Source organism: Miniopterus schreibersii (genome assembly GCF_964146895.1).
Source record: "Miniopterus schreibersii genome assembly, chromosome: 10".
In the NCBI taxonomy this organism is placed as follows: Eukaryota; Metazoa; Chordata; class Mammalia; order Chiroptera; family Miniopteridae; genus Miniopterus; species Miniopterus schreibersii.
The window spans coordinates 42,222,428-42,243,411 of NC_138110.1; the positions used below are offsets into that span (position 1 = coordinate 42,222,428).

General features: G+C 40.2%; 1 protein-coding gene across 2 annotated transcripts in view; it reads right to left on the bottom strand.

Annotated features, from left to right (window-relative positions):
* Positions 1-6,082: 6,082 nt before the first annotated feature.
* MYOM1 (myomesin 1) overlaps positions 6,083-20,984 on the bottom strand; it is a 108,694-nt gene continuing 93,792 nt past the window's right edge. For both annotated transcript variants that reach the window (XM_081149074.1, XM_081149073.1), the window contains 9 exons: positions 20,006-20,119; positions 19,224-19,311; positions 18,161-18,199; positions 17,965-18,070; positions 14,413-14,576; positions 12,261-12,297; positions 11,998-12,020; positions 9,704-9,759; positions 6,083-6,882 (listed from right to left, as the gene is read on the bottom strand). In XM_081149074.1, the coding sequence (XP_081005200.1) occupies positions 6,589-6,882; positions 9,704-9,759; positions 11,998-12,020; positions 12,261-12,297; positions 14,413-14,576; positions 17,965-18,070; positions 18,161-18,199; positions 19,224-19,311; positions 20,006-20,119 (921 nt within the window). In that variant the 3' untranslated portion in view covers positions 6,083-6,588. The remainder of the gene's footprint in view (positions 6,883-9,703; positions 9,760-11,997; positions 12,021-12,260; positions 12,298-14,412; positions 14,577-17,964; positions 18,071-18,160; positions 18,200-19,223; positions 19,312-20,005; positions 20,120-20,984) is intronic.

A 20,984-nucleotide genomic window follows, 5' to 3' on the forward strand; every position in this document is an offset into this window, starting at 1 on the left:
TGGTCACTAGTAACTCTTCAGGCTAAAGTCCTGTTCCTATGGGCTATTCTCCTAGTCTGTTTTAAAATAGGAGAGGGGAGGGAAGGGAGACCAAGAAACTCAAGATCAGGAAAGGGAACGCTCCTTTCATAATTTATAAAAGGGAGGGAGTATTTTGTTGCCAAAGTGTTTTAAATGAAACGGAGTTGCATGTTCTCTCCCCTTTTCAGAAGGAAGACGTTTGTCCTTAAATGGAGATAGAAGGGATGGGTACCTGCAGCAGGTGTGTGAGCTTTGTGACAAATATTGTATTCTTATCCCTTTTCGGCACTAGACTATGTAAAAAATAGTATGAAAAGTTATTTAGGTCTTAATAACTATGAGCTAGGCAATTTTGGAAATTTTCATGTAAATTTTAGAGACTGAGATTTTAATAGTCATATATCCGTTCATTCTTCAGAAGTGTTTAAATCATTTACGACTTTTCTTAACAACTTTATCTATAAAGCCCTGAGGTAAAGGTCAAAATGCAAATATCTAAAGACAGGACGTGACGGTCATTATGTTTCAAGTTTGTAATCTTCCATCTGTGAATTTTATCTAGATGTCTTTCTGTGAATAAGCAAAGCAGGGCCCTAGAGTAGAACAGAACAAACACTTGAAACTGCGCCAGTGGTACTAGTAATCCATAAATCACTTCTCAGTTGACAGCAGTGGATACTTAGAAGTAATCAGGACACACAGTTTGTGCTAATAACAATATAATGTTAGCTTGCACCAGAAAAACTACATAGTACCTGGAAGTGTTCCAGTAACTGCCAAAGCAGTAAAAAAATTTCTGATTATATGCCTGAGAGAACTGGATTTTAATTCCTCTATTGTAAAAGATTTGCTGCCCTAATGTAGATTTATTGATGCATCACAAAGATGGGAAGATTTTATTTGTTTTTTAATATATGGCATAAAAATTCAGAATTCCCTGTACTTGAACTCACCCTTTTTCTTTTATTCAACCCTATTAATCACTTAAACATCATTCTCTTTTGCTTTCTGGTTAACCATCTCATAGTGCCTCCTGCTCTTGCAGTCAGGGCTCTTTGTAGCTGATATCTTTTGAAAGCAGTAAGTTCTTACCCCAAGTTTTTGCCATGGTGCTATACCCCTGCCCTCCACACACACCTCTCCTCTGTCTCTGGGCTGCTCCCCTTTCAGAAGACACAACCATCCACCCAGCTGCTCAAACTTGCAACTAGGTCGATGAATCCTCCTGAGCAATTCCGTCTCCTTCAATTCTTCAATCCACGCCCAATCCTGCCCATTTATCTCCTAAATATCTCTCTGACACTGTAAGAGCCTCCTAAGTGGGCCAGCCCTGAGTAGAGTTGGATTTACGGAGACTAGAGAGATGGAGGATGGCACATGCTATCAGTGGTGGGGCCTGCATCTGTTTCCAGGCAGCACCTCTGATGGGAGGGGCACTGAAGCCTGAGACCCCAAGTGTTGGCCAAAGTTGGCGTGGAGGGAACACATACTCTGCAAATCTGGCTGGGCTAAACTGCCTCTGGCAGAGGTGTCTCAGGAGGAAGAAGAAGACATTAAAAATGAAAATATGTACTTTATATTTGCCCACACATTAACCAGTTCTGCTATTTTTCGTTCTTTATTGATCTAAATTTCTATTTCATACCATTTGCCTTCTGTCTGAAGAAAGTCCTTTAACATTTTTTGCAGTGCAGATCTGCTAGTAGTAGATCACTCAGCTTTAGTTTGTCAGATAAGCCTTTATTTCATCTGAATTTTTGAACACTGTCATCAGTAGAGAAGAGGCTTTTGTTTTCCATTTGACACTTTAAAGACCTTGCTCCATGGTCCTTTGGCTTCTATAGCTTCTCATGAGAAGTCTGTGTCATTCCCACTTTTGTTCTTCCACATAGTTTGTCCTTTTTTTCACTGGCTGTTTTTTCAGATTTTCTCTTTATCAATGTTTTTGAGCAGATTCACCAAGATATGCCTTGGTATTCTTCCATGCCTTTACTTAATATACTCAATCTTTTCTTAGGCTTCTTAAAAATATAGAATATAGTCACATCAGATAGTTTAAAGTCCATGTCTGCTAATTCTATCGTTTCTGTCATTTCTGGGGTTGTTTTTATTAATGCACCTTTTTTCCCCCCACCAAGTATGTATTACTTTATTTAGATTATAGAGATCTGCTCACTTAAACAGGTTAATGATCATAAAACAATAGCAATGACATTTCAAGTTACATAGTTATAAATCACCAACAAATTACTGATATACACATAGGTCATAATATGTCAAGAGATACTTAAGTATTTTTTTTGAAATTATGATTACTTTTGCTGTTGGGATTACAGTGTTAAAATGACTGACTAAAAATTACTTTGAATTTTCATTATCTGGTCAAAGAATTAATAACTAATTATTCTTGATACTTCCATAATATTTGTATATAAAGCGATTTTACCCACTTTTATTGATATATAATTGACATATAACATTGTATTAGTTTTAGGTGTACAACATCATGATTTGATATATGAATATATTACAAAATGACTACCTCAGTAAGTTTAGTTTGCATCCACCATCTCACACGGTTATAAACTTTTTCCTTGTGATAAGAACTTTTAAGATCTACTTACTCCCTTAGCAACTTTCAAATACATAATACAGTATTATTAACTATAGCCATCATACTGTACATTACATCCCCAGGACTTACTTATTTTTAATTTACTTTTTTAAAATCCTCACTTGAAGATATGTTTTTATTGATATTTGAGGAGGGGGGAGAGAAACATCAATTGGCTGCCTCCAGCATGCACCCCAACCAGGAATCAAACCCACAACCTAGGTATGTGCCCTGACCGGAAATCAAACCCACAACCTTTTAGTGTACTGAGCCACTTGGTCAGAGCTAATTTACTTTTCTTTTGGTGATCGGTCATATTTTCTTGTGTGTTTATATGACTTCTGATTTTTGATGGGATGCCAGCCATTGTGAATTTCACACTGTTGAAAGACGTATTCATTTAAAGTGTTTTCTCTTTGTCTGACACACCATTAGGTTATTGTAGATATTTGATCCTTTTGAGGCTTGCCTTTAAATTTTGTCAGGGTGTTAGAGCAGCTTTTAGTTTACAGTGAATTTACCCCCACTACTAAGGTGAGACACTTCTGAGCACTCTACCTGATGCTCCATATATTACAAAGTCTTTTCATTCCACCTGGTGGAAGGGAGAACTATTCCCAACCATGTGAGCTCCAAGAACTGCTTGGCCTACTGCTTCTCAGGGGCTCTTTCCTCATCACCCACAGAGCCAAGCTCAGCCAGAGACCCAGCCACAGCTATCCAGCTCTCCTTCTCTGTGCAACTCCCTTCTCTCTAATACTCTTTCCCACACATCCTAGCCACTTCAGCCTCCTTGAACTATAATCTCTATCCCCTAAACTCAGTGAGACTGACAGGTTCTATTTGGGTTCCCCTTGGTTGAACTACAGCCTGAGCAGTCTGTCCAGCCAATAAGTTGGAGCAATCATAGTCTCCCATTAACATTTCCCTTCTCTCAGGCACATACCTGTATGTCTGCTAACCAATGCCCCAGTTTCCCCCCATATATTTTGCCTAGTTTTCTAGTTGTTTATGGTGGGAGGACAATTTCCATAACAGTAATCCTTTGTAGGCAGACATAAACGTCCCTTGTAATATAGTTTTACATTTGCTTCTCTGGGGCTCCAGACATTAGCCATTTTTATGGGAACTCTTGGCTTGGGATTCCTGCACCATGCACTGCTATAAATTTGGACCCCACAAGTGTTCAGTGCTGGCTTGAGGAATCGTTAACTTTGTTTTTCTACCCAGAACCACCCCCAGGAAGATGGCAAGTTTCCACATTGCTTCTCCATGTCAGTTTGTGATATATTTACTATTTCCATTTTTCTTTTCCTAGGCTAACCTTTGTGCATTCCAGCTTTGTGCAGCGATGTTGGTATATAGCTCCCCATTATGAGCAATCTGAGTTCATGTCTCTCGTTCTGGCACAGGTATTAAAACTCTAGTTCCAGGCCATAGGGGCTGTAGCTGGATAATGTTATTATTTTTGCATTATGGCATCTGTGCATACTTGATTTTTATGTTCTTATAAAGGTTTAGAAAATGTATCCTAGTAATAGCTCAGCTTTATGATTCTAACCTCAAATGTTTAATGATTGTGATTTTATGTTGAAGTCTTACTAAATTTATATACAAATAAGTTCATTTAAGAGAACTTAAATTTTTCCATATTTATGTACCTAATTTTATAGGTAATTAAAGTTATTTAAGGTCTTGCAAAGTTTTTGTTTGGTAAATCAGACAATAGTAGTATTTAAAGTGGAAAGAAAATATTTTAATTTATAAATACAGTTTAACAAGTTAAAGGGAATTTAGTTATACTATAAAGTACTCTCAAAATAACTTTCTCAAAGCTCTATTTTTAAGTGGAAAAATGAGATTTAGGAAGATCTAGATTTTTAAATTTATCACTTTAATATATTGAATATTAATTTTATAAAACTAAACTCTGAAGAGTCTTCTCTGTGCTCCAATATGATCCTCCATGTACCAATAGATCACATTTAGCAGGTCACAGATTCATGAATTCTTAAGTTAAAAGGGACTTCAGTATCATTAAATTGATAGATGTATAGTTTTAGTTCTTTTCCCCCTGTAGAAACAATAGCTTTTTACCTAAGCCATCAAATCATAGCTGATTTAGTTCGGTCATTGTAATGGCTAAAATAATTCTTATAACCATTTTATTGAGACCTCTCACTTATAGAGCTATGAATACAAAAGTCTCTTTTCTCCCTCACTGCCACTGTGTTCCACGAAGCCTCTGCTGGATGGCAGGGATCTTAGTGATGGTCCACTTTGACTTCCTAAGCTTTCACACAATTTCAGAATTTAGAACACGTGTGCTAAAATTGTGTTTTCACTGGATTCAAAATCCTTCTTGTTTTCTCCCCGACTTAGGCTCCAGTGGCATGGAATTGAAGGATGGGGTATCGAGTTTTGCTAGCACTCACCTCCCTCCCTCCCTTCTGACAACACTGGGACTCCACTGTTGGTCTCATGAAAGGGGCATTTAAGGTTCTGTGTAGAGTCTTAGGGGCCTCTCACCTGCACAGCAACTTGACATGCAGATCTGCCCCTGCTTCGCCCCTTTCTCCTCTCTTCTGCTCCTCTGCTGGTGTCCACTTTTCTTCTGGGTCCACTTGTCCAGAAGGAGCCTTCTTGCTGGGGGAGGGAGAACTTTGGACTGCTTAAGGTTAGCTGCCCTCCATAGGGTCCCCTTGACCCTCATGGATCTCATCAACTTGCCATGCCTGCTAGCATCTCCCTCCTCCCCAGGGTTCAATGTCACAGCAATAGCATGGGGCACTTGGCTGAACAAGGGAATCGGCAACAGTCAAATGAGATGCAATTTCTAGTCCCAAACTTTGCACAGGAGAGGATGCGTAGATGCCTCTCTAAACTGTATAAGGGAGTCTGTTGTCCCTTGGCAGGAAGGTGAGGGGAACCTACTTTCACCATTACTATATTCCTCCAGCGGTGTGTGAGTGACTGTGTGTGTGTGCATGTGTGGTGGTGGTGGTGGTGGTTGGGAGTAGGGATAGGGGAAGAACCAAGTTTCCTAAAGCAGAATGCTGCCTGTAGGCATGTCCTACAAGGAGTGGCGGGCCCTGAAGCTGGCAGTTCCCTGAATTTAGAATGAGGCCTCTTTTTTCCTTAGTTGCCAACTCTAGCACTAGACACCCCACACCCTCTTCCGTAATCGCCACATTACATTCAATTACTTTGGGTATCTTAACAATGGAATCAACTTAATTGTCCAGTAAGCTAACAGGTGTACAGTGACAGAGCAATTTCACACCTCTGAGCCTCAACTGACCTTGGATGACTTATCTGATCCTGCTATGAAGGTACTGCTTTAACCCAAAGGAATTCAAATCAGAAGACCAGCTATAAGGAGAGGAGAGAGAGACGCAGCAGAGGCCCAACTGAGCAGCCAAAGGAGAGCAATGAGGGAAACACTGATGAAGAAGAGAAAAGGTGCGAGGACTGTTTATTAATACTGAGGAGGTTCCCAATCAAAAGACCGCCAACAGAAATGCACACGGCTATCTCAGCAACACAAGGGACATGCTGGTTTGCTTTACAACTAGTCTCTGTCTTGATAGGATGCTGAGCAGAACTGCAATCCCTGAGAATTCACAGGTAAAAGTCGAGCCACATCCAAACTCTGCTCCACGACACTCGTCTGCTCTCTGATCTTCATTCAATGTCCCTCCTTTTCTGGTCTTTTGCTTAAAACCGTTTCCTAATATTTGTGCTACCAATGGTATTTTCTTAGCTATTAAAATGTTGGTTGGTGCTTTTCTTATATGAACAAAAGATTTGACAATCCCCCTCCCCCAAGCCAGCACAAAAACAGGGAGTAGGAAGCACACAGACTTCCTTACACTTAACCCAAACCGTTTGCACACAAGTAGCACAAAGTAGCCCAGCGCGGACCCCCTCACATGCCTCCCGGCGGTGTCTGGTCACTTGTTGGACTTACTGCCCGTCTGAGACCTCACGCTAGCCATCCTCGCCTCCTCCTCCGGGATAAACACACTGATGGTGAAGTCGCTTGTCTCCGAGCCGTACTTGTTTTTCACGACCAGCCCGTATTTGCCAGAGTCGGAGGTGGTCACCCCGGTGATGGTGAAGAAGGCGGTCTTGCCGGCTTCGAACCTGAGGTTGCAGTGGTCATCCGAGTCCAGGGACTTCTCGTTCTTCAACCAGGAGACCTCCGGGGTCGGGTCGCCCCACACGGTGCAGGTGAGATTAAGTGCCTGCCGAACAGGTTTTAGGAGAGGGAAAGAGAGACATCAGATATAATAAGGATGGTCCAACTTCAAAAATCCTCTGGTGGTGTGGCATGACTCGATGGAGGACAGATATAAACCTCCCAGGTCAGGGTTTGAACTTGTTATGAATATGCACCCGTGTGAGTTACAGTTTGAACACAAACCTGAGGGTTCTTTCGGGCATCAGGTTTCTGGTTTTGGGAACGCTTATCATCAAAAGCACCAGGAGTTTGCTTCCAGTTCCCATCTCCATTTTCACTTTCATAAACAGATAGATAGATGCCTTTTGCTCTAATGTGGCATTTTGAACCCTGTCTCAGTAGAGAAACCTCGTTGCCATAATCACCACCTGCTCACATTTGCGTTTCAACTGCGTCGCAGAGCCCAGCAGCAGAATCCTAACAGCTCTTTCAGGTAATGTGACAAATTTTCAAATTCTATCTTCCTAGTTTTATTTCTCCCTCAAACCCTACCCAATCTGTTGCCGTTGCAAAGGTGCACTACCAAAGTGTATTCCTATTTCCTAACATTTTATTATATTACCATCTGTGCTGAAACCCTCTTATTTTAAAGATTATTTAGGCCTATAGTTTTACTTTACCTAACTTTTTGTTGAATTTTTCTTTTAGATAATTGTAGGTTCATATACAGTTGTAATAAATAATACAGAAATCCTGTGTACCCTTACCCAGTTTCTCCCAGTAGTTCTATTTTACAAAACTATAGAGTAACATCACAGCCAGTACACTGACATTGGTACAGTCCATTGATCTTATTTAGATTTCCCCAGTTTTACTTGTACTCATTTGTGTATGTGTATGTTTACTTCTGTTTAATTCTATCACCTGTCTAGGTTCACGTATCCACCACTTCAGTCAAGATACAGAACATTTCCATCACCACAAGGATCTCTCGTGTTGCCCTTTATGACCACCCACTCTCCACCTCCCAACCTCCCAACCTCATTCCTAACTCCTGGCAATCACTAATCTGTTTTCCGTTTCTAAAATTTTGTAATTTCAGAAACATTTTATAAATAGCATCATACAGTATATAACCTTTCGGGATTGCCTTTTCCACTCAGCATAATTCCTTGCAGATTCATCCAAGTTGTTGCAGGTATCGAGAATTTGTCCCTCATCACTGAGTATGTGCCATGGTACGGTCATATCTGTAAGGGTTATCTGGCCTGTTAACAGCTTGGGGCCATTATGAATGAAGTTGCTAGAAACATTTGTGCATAGGTTTTTATGTGAATGTAAGTTTTAATTTCTCTATGATAAGTGCCCAGGAGTGCACTTGCTGGGTCATATATAAACGCATGTTTCATGTTTTAAGAAGTTGCCAACCTGTTTTCCTGAGTGGCTGTACAATTTTGAATTACGTTTCTACCAGCAATGTATGAGTGATTCAGTTTCTCTGCATCCTCACCAGCATGTGTTGTCACTACTTTTTATTTTAGACATTTTGATAGTTATGTTATGATATTTCTGTGTGGTTTTAATTTGCATTTCCCTGATAGCCAATGATGTTAAATTTATTTCACATTTAAAATTTCATTCTTGCATTTTTTCTTCTTAAAACCCAGTAATTATAAGGAAAACAACTAGGGCTCACAATATGCAGGGAAAAGGGTGTCCTTCTGAATATCCTCCAAAGGGTCTTATGTGGTCACTTGTCACCTCTTCTTTAAGAGTATCTTTTAAAATTGCATAGATTAAGAAATCTGTTTCCTTTCCATAATTAATTAGCATTTCTCACTGAATTATTCTACCAATACATTTCAAGAAAAATATGGGTCAAACCATTGCCATTAATCTTATCCAAGTGGACCTGTGGAAACTGTGATTACTTGGGGGTTAAAACTTTTAACAAAACTAAATACCTTAGATGTCATGGAAAATTATTATCCACACTCCAGATTTTAGTTACAGATCATAAAGTACTTTCACATACATTCTGTCTCTTAATTCTCACTATGACCCAGTGAGTTGAATATCTTGACCCTCACTAGATGAGTAAAATAGCAAATAGAGCTTAAAAACAAAAGCAACCCTGAAATGGCTGAGCTTAAAGTCAACTGTGGTCCTATGTTTCGGCTATGAAGCAGCACAGCCAGATGAAACCTGCCTCTCACTAAAGCTTTTGGATATGCCTCATTTTTCACCCATCGTGTGTGGTCATTGCCATTTTGAGGTGGGGAAAGGTTTTATTCTACGACAAAGGCCCATGCCCCTATGACTGGTATGGTAAACTTGTTTTAATAAAACAATGATGAAGAAAGTGAATCCAGGTTTGAAATTATGTTCATTGCTTTTCAGAGATTATTATGGAGCCAAGAAATACTAATTTAAAACTAATGGACAGAAATCAGTTTTCAATTGAAATAGAGCCTAGAGACATTCATGGAGCAGCATGTTTCCCTTCAAAGTGAGGTGCTTAAGCCCCTTCTCCACTGGGTGTTTCAGGTCGCTGCTTTCTTCAGTTGCATTTGTCATATAGTTATGATTGAATATTTTCCTCTTCTCTTGATTTTAAAGGGTAACTCTAGAAAGAGACTAAGTGGTCTACCTGTGCCCACATCAGACAAACCTGCATTCTGATGCTTGGTCCAAAATATTAGGATGACTGGACAAATGGTTGCATTTTGAACCTTGTATTTGGCTATCCTAAAGTCAAGCTTCATAAGCAGCCATGGCATAAGATGAAGATGGTGGGATGTAACTTAAAAGAAGGAACAAAGTCTGAAGCTCTGGAACCCATTCCCGCAGTGGAAGAAGCAGGGACAGGAGTGCTCCATGCTTACCTTGCCCTCCTGGATGGTGACCACATCAGGGAGACCGCCCAGCACCCGGGCGCGATCTGCAAGCACAGGCATTTCTGGTTAATCACTGAAACGGGAGCGTCCGTGATCACACTCACAAAACCACCCCAGGGAGCTAATTTTCCTATTTAGTCTCCCTTTCCTTACAGTTATTTTATACCTGCTTTTAACATGCCAAAAAAAAAAAATCCAGTGATGCTGAATGCTAATCCTTTTTCACATACATATTTCATGTGTGCGGGTGCCTCTATCTGTGCCTAAAATATCAGCTTGAGATCTCTTTGTTGGATCAAGACCTGCTCTATCATTTTCACGGCTATTTTCAGCCCTGGCCCTTTCGCAGCTCAGTGGAGCTCAGCGAAAGGAGATAGCCTCCAAGCTCAGTGTGGCCTCTTTTATGGGCTTCTCTATGATTAAAAAAGGTTGCATAATTGGAAGCTTTATGCCAGGGAGATCTGGAGGCTTGTGCAGACATGGGCTTTCTTTGAGGCCTTTCCTACAAACCTCCCCTTTCTCATTGCCTGGTAGTTCTTGGTAGTGCTATGCGGGGCTGCTGTCTGTGGTGATGAGTATAAAGGCCCCCAGGTGAGGGGACAAAGTGCAGCAAAAGTGCTGAAATCCAGGGCTGACTCCCTAGCCAAGCCATGTGCTCCATGTCTGACTGCTTCAGCCCCCGGGAAGGACACCTCCTGTAATTCACTCAAAATCACCCTCTCTGGCACTAATGCAGTGGCTGCCACTGTCTGATTTTTAGGCCTACTTCATTAATGTGTGGCTCTTGATCCATAGTTCTGCAATTCGCTTCTCCACTAAGTCAGGCTAAAGCTTTAACCGAGTGTTGAGTGCATTCTCCTGCTGATCCCGCTGCACCTCATACCACTTATAAGCCCAACCCATCATCTGGTTCCCTGTGCCTCTTGCTGTGTGATAGTAAGGGAGTCACATCACTGTGTGGACCTCAGTCTCCTCATCTGTAGAACTGGTGGATGGTTGAATTAAACATATGAATAATGTCCATGGGATTCCTCTGAGGGGCCTGAGAAGAGGTCGAGGTGGGGTATTGAGTCAAGGAGCCAATGAAGATAACTCAGCTTTTACCTATTTTATATATTGGGTCTGTGTGGAAGATTTTGTTTGAATTAAGTGTTCCATGGCTTGTAAAAGCTTAAAAACATGAGCTAGAAGAGCTCTAAACTGCTGTAACCCAGTGATTTTAGGAAAATGTTCATGAACTGGAGGGAAGGTCGGGCTCCCTGCCCACAAGAGAGTTCAAGAATGGGGAGTGGCTGTCAACTGCTCTCGGCCCTTGGCTTTGCTTGTGTGTATAGGAGTGGGAAAGACATACTCGGTGCCAATAAGAAAAACTCCCTGTCGCTTGGACACTCCCCAGCACGCCCCTGGTCTGGTGTCTGCCCCATTCACCACTAGCAGCCACCTCACAAACCCAGGGCCTGAGCGGGGAGAGGGAAACAGCAGAGGGGGCAGGACAGCAGTGCATGGCAAAAGTCAAAAAGTCCATCCTGAGTGACCCAGAGCCTCTGAAAGGCAGGCAGAAGACTTCACTTCCCACTCCTCCCCTTGCTCAGGTCCTTTCCATTCCAGCTCAGGACCAACTCTACAGTTTTAACCCTTAACAGTTTTCAAGTTATGCCTCCCACACTGCAAAAGAACTTGAATTATGACTAGTGTATCATTTCTGGGATGCTGTAAGGCTATCTGAGTGCTTCTTGAAATAACTGTGTGTGAAGCAAACAGTTGATAGAACTTAGTGCGCACATTTCTGGGTAGACTTGACAGTGCGGTGTGTGTTCACTCAGCAGTGTCCCCAGAAACGGAAGGACAGAGGGCCTTACTTAGCGTCTTTTCTCCTACAGGGGCTCTCAGGAATATGTGGAGTGCTTGTGATTTACCTGATGTCAAACTTACAAAGATTCTTATTTCTATTTTTCTTTAAAGTGTGTAAGTGTTTCTGCTATGTGGTGCCCGCAGGTGATTAACAACCTCTGTACGAGCTGCAGCCCAGAGATTTCTCCAGATGGCTGGCTCAGGTTAAGAGCTGGGTGACATCCTTATACTGTAACCTGAGACCTTCTTTTCATAGACATCCTCACTCAAGACACTAAATGAAAACAGATGTAGGACACTTAAGGGTTGGGTGTTTTTTTGGAAAAAGAAAAAAATTCCACTTTCAGTCTTCTCCATTAGCAGTTATAACGGAGAAAAAAAGTTCTACTTTGAAACTATGCCAGGAAGAAACAGGGAGGGGGTTTACTTACTTTTCTCAGCAATGGCAGCTTGTCTGTGGTTGAGAGAAACAAACAAACGTACACACAAAGAAGAAAGAAGTTTTAGTGTTATTTCAGAGTAGCTAACCTTGACTGCATTTCACTGCCTCAAAGACATTTTACTGTTCAACAAAGTGGGAAGCACTCGTGGAAATGAAAGACCCTCTCTGTTATTTCGGGTTGGGGAGCAGCACACATGATGTCCGGGAGAAATTAATGCATACACATGGCATTTTCTGGGAAGAAAGACTTACTTCAATCTCTGGAATTCAGCAAAGGCTTCATCATATTCTTTAAGGGGAAAAAAAGAGATGTTAGAATTTTCTCACCCAGAATTGACGACACACAGGGGCCGACTGAATTCACAGGGTGAGGTCAATGTGATCAGTGCAGGTACAACCAACTGCGCTGACTCTGAATTACACTGTACCTATGTGTTCACTCGACAACTGGATAAACTTAACAAGCAAATACTTTCTAGGGAGAAAATATAAATAGTGGATTTTAGAAGCTCTCAGTTCCGTGAGAGACCTTCAATTCTTCAAACGGCAAGGCCAAGAATTAGCTCCACCAAAGAAAAAATGGGAATAAAGGTCTGTTTCAAATAAAAGCTGGTTGTCTAAGAAGCATCCTGAGCCTCAAAAAGGCTTTTCTCCTATTAAATCATCCCACATGTCATGGCCTCCTAGCCAGACAGTTAAATGTTTCTGTGTTCCATCGTCTGGCCCATCTATTTACATTAAAGAGCACATGGAGTTACTGCAGCCACAGCGTGTGCCAATGCCCGCCTGGGGCAATGCTTCTCTGCTGTGCAGGAGATGAGGTAAAGCACCAGTGAGACAAGGAAACAGAGTGATAGAGCTGTAAAATAATTTCTCTTCCTGAGTCCGCAGAGTAAGCCACTTTGAAGACTTCAAGTGAAAAGGCAGCTTCATTTTGAAATCTCTCTCACCTTGCCTTTAAAGACCCTCTGTAGTCTGGGAATCAAAATATTTTACCTCCAGAAAATATTTGTGTAACACTAGTCCTCCTTTTATAGATGGAAAAAATAAGCTTAAAGTCTCTGGAGGTAGACTAGTTAAGGCTACACCAGGCTAAGAGTTCAGTATTCTTCTTTTTGCCCACAGCACACTGAGAGAGAGGCAGGCACGGGCCAGCCCATCTGTGGTTTTGTGGCAGCGTCAGGCTGGTGAGACAATGCACTGCCTTTAGCTGCAGGGGGATATGAGAGCAGGGTAGTTAAATAAGCTCTGATGGGCAGAGAGTAAAAGAAAAATTTGGTAAAGTTTTAAATTTATCTATCCACTTCTTATTTTCCTTTCCTACTGTGTTTCAGAGTATCAGATGGACTGCCGAAGAAATCCCTACCACTGCAGGATGTGACCCGGGCACAGCGCAGCCTGGAGAGTGGGGTCCCTGAGGGCAGCTACTCCATCCCCCCCACGGAGACCCTTCAACAAGTGTTCTCCTGTGATCAAGGGTGGGTAGGGGTGAGGCTAAGGGACTCAGCACAAAACAACTCAGTGCAGGGTTGAAAGACTATTCTCTAAATTATGAATCTACTCTCTCAGGATGAAAACACTGAGAGTTATTGCATATTTAGGTTGCATTTTAATATACGAAGTGGAAGAAAAAGTCTGCTCTGCTAACTTCATACAGACTATTTTATTTTGTAAGGAAATAATAAATAAATAAGATGAAGAGTATAGTACCAGGAGAGAGAAATGGTACAGTGTCCCTAATTTTTTATTTATAATTGTGTATGTTTTAACTTTTTAAATTTTAATTAATAGTTGCACATAGCTTTTCATCTATGTTCTTAGGTGGAAGCCTTCTTTCCACGTCTCTCGTGACTTTCTTTTCTTCACTAGTCTTTCCAGGGTCCCCCATTCTCTCAGAAGATGACCAAGAAATCTGAGGCCATATAGATCAAACTTTTCCAACTTCTTTCTGTTCTTCTCAATATTTGTCTTTGCTGATTCACACTTACTCCCACCTCTGCCCTGGATCTCCAACCTTCCAACCTTCAGAACTCTGACACATCAATTATTCCCCCCCACTCACATCTTCAATCCTTCCAACTCAACTGATTTCTTGGACTCCATGAACACGATCACATTTCAGTCACCATAAAACTATGCTTTTTCAGTGTTTATTCTTGCTCAGGTGATTGTAAATCAATATGCCTTTGTTTTGTACACATCTTGAAAGAGTAGTGCTTACTTTTCAATGACTCTCCACCCATTGACATTCTTGCTTCTACCACCATGGCTGCATTTAAACTGCTTTATTAAAATCTCTAATCATCTTTCAATAGGCAAACATAATGACCTCTTATCAACCTTCATTCTTTCTAAAAAGCTCACTCCTCTACAGTAAGTTCAAATCTGCAGAATATCCATTTACCTTGTCCAGAAAGCTCCACTGTCTTCTGGTGTCCTGTTTTTCCATCAAAGAGCTCCATTACATATTTCCCTTGGTCGTTCGGAGTGGGCTCATTAATTTGCAGCCAGATCTGCTCCCCGGTGACCCCACTCTTAACTCTGTCTGTGTACTTAATAGCTGTCCCACTGTTCAAATCAAAGAAAACATCATTATTGTTTGCTTTCATCCAGAGCTGACCTTTACTTTGTCTCTTATTGATAGTCTTACCATAAAGTTTTACAGGCTTTCAAATAATATGGGATCCACATGTGGTCTATAGCTTCAGAGAAATGATGGGCCCTGAATCATTTGGAACTTGGATTTCAAGACCCAGGATGGGGGTGAGGGTAGGCTTCTGAGAGTCTCACATTTAACTCCCAATAGCAGTCTGGGGCCCAGGCAGATTGCAACATCAATACTTCTTAGCAGTATTAATTATTTTGTTTTTGCTTGGGCTTATTTGTAGGCCTAGGGAATCTTTAAAGTGAAAAGGTACATATTATGTAGCTGCATATTTCATGCAGATGCTCTATGGATGTAAATTGATTTTACAAGCTAGTCAAAAACAGACCTAAGGAGGTTCATCTGTGGCTGGCATCTACTGACGTATGTTGTTAGAAAGCTATTTAAAACACATGTAAATATGCACTTGGAAGTAAGGCCAAGAGTAAATGAGAAACAGAGTTGCTTCCAAAATGAATGGGACACCTTCTCTGTCCCCGGATGTGAGTTTCTCAGTATTCCACAGTAGGTCGAGAGCAGACCCGTGCATTGTGTTCTTTGCAAGAGAAAAAAAGCAAATAGAACCCTTTGTTTTGTGATCTGAAGATCTAGAAATGTCACTGTTATAGAGGAAGGTAGAGGTAGATGTACCCTCAATGATGTTAAAAGTAACTTCAAAGAAATAAGGGAAAAAAGCACTAGACAAAACTACCTAATTTTATTAACAATTATACATTGAGAAAAGACTAAAGTATTACCCCCAAATGTTCATATTATGGATAAGAAAACTATGGATAATATCATATTATAAACACTTTCTAACTTATAATATGACATTATAAATATGTTTTCTAAAATAGGCGTGTATTCTGTTTGTAGTTATAAAAAGCAAAATAAACGTAAAAAAACATAGAAGAACAAAAATCTCCACCAAAAAGTTTCTGTTTTCAAATAGTCCAGCATTTTTCTTATATAGTACATTTTATAAAAGATATTAAAATTAAAATGCCATAAAATGTAAGACAAAGGAACCCATCTGTACCTATAAACTTTAGCCTGAACAATATATTTGTCTTAGAGAACTAGAAAGGCAGACAGTTCTCTGCTTTGCTATAATAAACATTTGAATTCCTTAATCTCTGGCCAACATGCATAATAGTAGCTTAAATTTATAAAGCACTTTATGGTTTACAAACTGCCATTAATTTCATTCTTTCATTGGGCCCATCAGTGTTATGAGAAAGAACAGGTATTACTGAGTGAGATTCAGAAAATTAAATGACTTGCTTAAGATCCAAGGAAACATAGGAGCAACATCAAGACTAAAACCCATTTTTTCCATCGTGTCACATAACTACATAAAGACAGTGAAGACATCCTTGACCCCTAAATCTTTCATAGGCAGGTGGATACAAAAACCCCTTGTTTAACACACTAAACCAAATGACGTAAGAAGTTTATGCCTTGTTAGTCTGATAGCAGTTTGTTCAAAACTCAATGTTCTAATTTTTTTGAGCAAGTAATTCTTTTAGAGATGATAAATAAAGCTTTTGATTGCTGATTCAATTACTTTACTTTCTCTTATTCTTCAGACTGATATCAGAATGTCTTAGATGTCACAGAAGAATTTCCTGGAATTTGATCTATTTTAATTCATAATTTCCTACAATATATTCTGAAAGAAATTAAACAAAGGAATGAAACCCCAAGAATTCTACATTGGAATTTCACCTCTCATTTTTTTTAGGACTCAGGAAATTAATAATAATAATAAATAAAACACTGTTTTACATAACAGGAAAGTCATTTTAAAGAAAACACAAATGATTGCTTTGTGAGACCCAGCTCTGGTTAAATGTTAACCTAGACTTTTAATGCGAGTTGAACACAGGGGTAGTGCCATGACAGGGGGGCTCTGGGGCCAGGGTGCCTGGACTCAGCCCTCCATCCACTGCTGAGCTGTGTGACCTCAGACAAGTCACCTCCCTCAGCCTGAACTTCCTCTTCACTGAAGTAGGAAGTACCCACTCCAAAGCGTTGGATATGTTAAATGAACTCATACATCTAAATGGCCTGGAGCAGTAGCAGGCATATTGTAAATACCCACTGAAGGGAAGATATAAACAAACATTGTTGTCTGGGTCCTGCTGGGGATGCCACAGTGACCTACTGCTCAGTGAGTCTCATGAGACTTTGGGAATGAGTGTCAGCTGCATCCTAGGTGTGGACTGAAGGTGGTTGTGCCCCATTATGCTTCTATGCCAGGCTGCAGCACCTCTCTCTCAGCTCAGGGCATTTCAAGGAAGCACAGAGGTTAAGGATAACAGTGACAGTATAAATGGGACAACTGGTTTGACTTAGAAAGCTATTTTCGCTCTTGGAATTCCAGAGGTGAACCTGAATGGAATCCCTCTAGAACTCCACAAAGGAAGCCTGGCATTAGAACAGACCTTCAGGCTCAATTCAGTTCAAAAACATTTTCCCAAAGTGATCTTGAGATCTCCAAAGCCTTCCAAGGGTGGACAAGAAACACGCTAATGACCAACTATGCCAATTGCTATAAACAACAATAACAAAGTTGGGCACTCCTCTGGATTAGGCTTCTTTGGTGAATGGCCACTAATTCATATAATGGGAAATTTGCTGTCTCTTGGTGTGTGCTGCTTCAGTTTTGTTCCAGACCATAGTATGGATAGCTGTGTGTAGAAAGAGAGAATCAGAATCTGGCTATGGATGCCTGCAAAGCAGAGAGAGCCCAGACATGACCCTCTGGAGGTGGAGGCCGCATGACAGAGATGTCTTCTCTGGTCACAAAGACATTATGGTACTTCCCTGATCACTCTTAGGCACCACTGGCCTCACCCTGTATGTGCTGAGGGAAAGTGCTAACTCACACTAAGGGAATAGCCTGGGTACTTCTGTCCTACACTTGTCAACATCAGGCCTGAGAAGTAAGAAGACTCCTAAGTTGAGAACACAGAGGGTTGCTGTTGTTTTTCCCACTTTTTAAACAAATCTTCACTGAGGATATTTTTTCCATTGCTTTTCAGAGAGAGTGGAAGGGAGTGAGAAAGAGAAACATCGATGTGAGAGAGACACATCAATTGGTTGCCTCCCACACACCCCCAACCTGGGTCAGGGATCGTGCCTGCAACCAAGGTATGTGCCCTTGGCTGGAATAGAACCCAGGACCCTCTAGTCGGCGGACCGATGTTCTAACCACTGAGCAAACCAACCAAGGCTGTTTTTCCCACTTTTTCACTCCAATAGAGAAAGAATTTCTACCCAGCAATTAAGTTCCCATTTACTTACTTGTGGGACCAGTTAACTTTCAGATCATCCAGGTAGTAAGTAACAAAAGAGTACAGCCGGATGCCCTCAGCTGTGCTCTGGAATTTCAGGTCTGTAGCAGACAAAGCTGAAAGAAGGAAACAGCATATTTCATGTACCTGCAAGCCCTTCCAGGAGAATAATGAAGCATTGTCCTGGAGAGAATGTTTTAACTTACCTATTTTTTTACATACTTCAGTCATCAGTTCTTGAAAGGCTGCGGATGGAGATTCATAGACAAAGCGTTAGCACAGAAATGCTCAGTTTAAGGTCAAATCTCAAATAGTTTATCAGCATTGTGCTCTCAAAAATATTCTGTCTGGTGGAAGGTATTGACCACAAGATATATTTGTTGACCAATTGATGATAAGTGCTCTTGGAGTAAATAACCCAATTTTTATCAAGTTGTAAATGATCCCTGCTCTTATTTTGACTTTTCCCCTCCAGTTCTCTATAACTTTCATCAGATTCACACTTGAGGGACAGAGCCACAGTGAGATTTCCAGGTAGTGTCTCGGCTTTAAGATCTTCTTCTTCTTAAGTCCCAGGAAGCCTTAGTTCACATTAAAGGAAGTTTTCTTATCTGTGTAATCAATTCAAAATAAATTAACCATCTACTAACCTGATATTTTGCAGCCTAATAATGCTTTTTGCCAATAAGCACATTTAGTCCTATCTCCACCAAGAGTTAGGAAGGTGAAATCAAAGTCAGGCTTCTGCTGCTTGTTAGCAATATTGTTAAAGACCTTACTCAGGAACAAAACTGGAAGTTGGTGGGTCACCTACAGGTCTTGGTAATCATGATGCATTTGTCTCTGAAAAGCGGAAATTGCTTTCGTGCTCTGCTAATAACTGAGAGGCTTAGAGTTCCATTTATAAATCTTTCTTGTCACCTTTTAAGAGTGGGTTATTTTGCAACATGCTTTTCACAGTTTTTGATCCTGTAACATTTTTTTATAGGGTTGAAACAAAAATGATGATTTATATTAAAAACAAATCCCTAGTGGGCTGTGGACTATAAATTCTCAGAGGATCAAAAGTACACTTCTGATTTCTGGGAAGACTAAAAGCAAAGTATTTTTTAAAAATATAACAGTAGTTTACTCTGCTGGAATTTCAATTAAAACAAAATCTGTGGACAAAACTCAGCATGACTTCGACCATCAGCTCAGCTTCACTCATAATTCTAGTAACCTGGATATAGGACACGCAAAACAGACCCCAGCAGCTGGTGGACTGACCTTCATCCACGAGCTTCAATCTGCTCTTATCTTTTCCTCTGTCGTCTTTCAGAACAACTTCATAAATCCCAGCATCTTTCTTGGAAAACTAAGGGAGGGATAGATATATCACATTGTAGCTTATTGCAGCCCAGAGTTTGGTGTTTGCATTTTTAAAGCCCATTAGTTATAGAACTAGCCATCAAAACACAGAACAAGCATCTAACCACATGAGCAATGAGCAGTTCACGGATAAACCTATCCATCATAATTTGACCTAGCAGTCCTGAGTTTCCACCCTCTAAGGCTGTAATTGATTTGAGACATAAGTCTTTACCCTTTACTCTGCCTTCATACTAAAAGGTAACAATCACATATATTTGAAAGGTATGCTCTTTTAGACAAAAAGGAGATAAAAACCTATGCCTAAATGAATATTATTCTGATTGTTCTTTTAGGGAACAAATCATCATGAGACTTAAGAGCAAACGAAGAAGGATCCATTTAACTCCCTGCCACTCACCCATCTATGAAAACAGGTAGCGCAGAGAGGCAAGAATTGTAGTATCCAGCCAATAATGGTTGGATATGAGATAAATCCACGCCTATCCCAAGGTGAGAGAAGCGTTTGTGTTCCTACAGCCTGCTTTTTAAGTGAAGTCAGGGCAGGGAACTTGGGAGCAGTTAGAAGTAAGATATTATAAATGCCCAGGGCAAAGGAATACAGAATCTAGTCTCTGGATTTTGAGAGAAAGTAGGGTACAGAACTAATACATTTACAGTTCCTGTTAATAGTCACCTACCTCTGTTATAAGCAGGGTACATATACCGTCCTTAAAGTCATGCTTTTCATCCACTGATATCTCCCTTTCATCTTTGTACCACAAAATATGGGTCTCCTTCTTAATATTTGCCACCTAGAAGAAAAACCGTAATTACACTTCTAGAAATAACGGAATGCTGCTCTCATGAGTAGTTGTTAAAGTGGCATTGGGTAGAAGGAAAAGCACTAAGCTTAGAGTCAGAAGATGCCAAAGGAATTAATTCAAAGCAATTTTAATTGATAAAGAGTTTGGAATAAAGTGAATACAAACGGATAAGCCTAAATCAGCAGCATCTTTGTTTCCAGCAGTAAAAATTAATTTTAATATCTAGTGGACAAGAAAAGAAAGTATAGATATATACACACTAACATACAGACTTAAATTAAAATTAAAATCTGAAAACCATAGGAAGACAAATCCCATCAGATTAAAGTATAGTCTGTGTCATGTGATAAAACAAATGGATTTATCAAAGGAACAGAACAAGTATGCCCCGAAATATATAAATATTTTTAAAAAGATAAATGAAGCTTTGCAAATAAATGTGACGGGAAATTATGTTTAAATTTTTTAAATGAGATTCTGCATTTTCTTCATCTGTTTGTTTATAGTTGTATTTCCTCTGTGGGGAATTGTATGTGCATTTGTCCAATAATTCAGTGGGGTCTTAGCGATTGTTTTCTTGATTTGTATGAAGTCTTTATTTTTTTAAATTGATGCATCACCTTTAATTTTTTTCAATTATAGTTTACATTCAATATTACTTTGAATATAAAATGTAGTTTCAGGTGTATAGCACAGTGGTTAGACAATTAGACAATTATATACTTTACAAGTGTTCCCCCTGATATTTCCAGTACCCGGTTGGCGCCATATGTAATTATTGCAATATTATTGATTATATTTCTTGTGCTGTACTTTACATCCCTGTGACTATTTTTTAACTACCAATCTTACT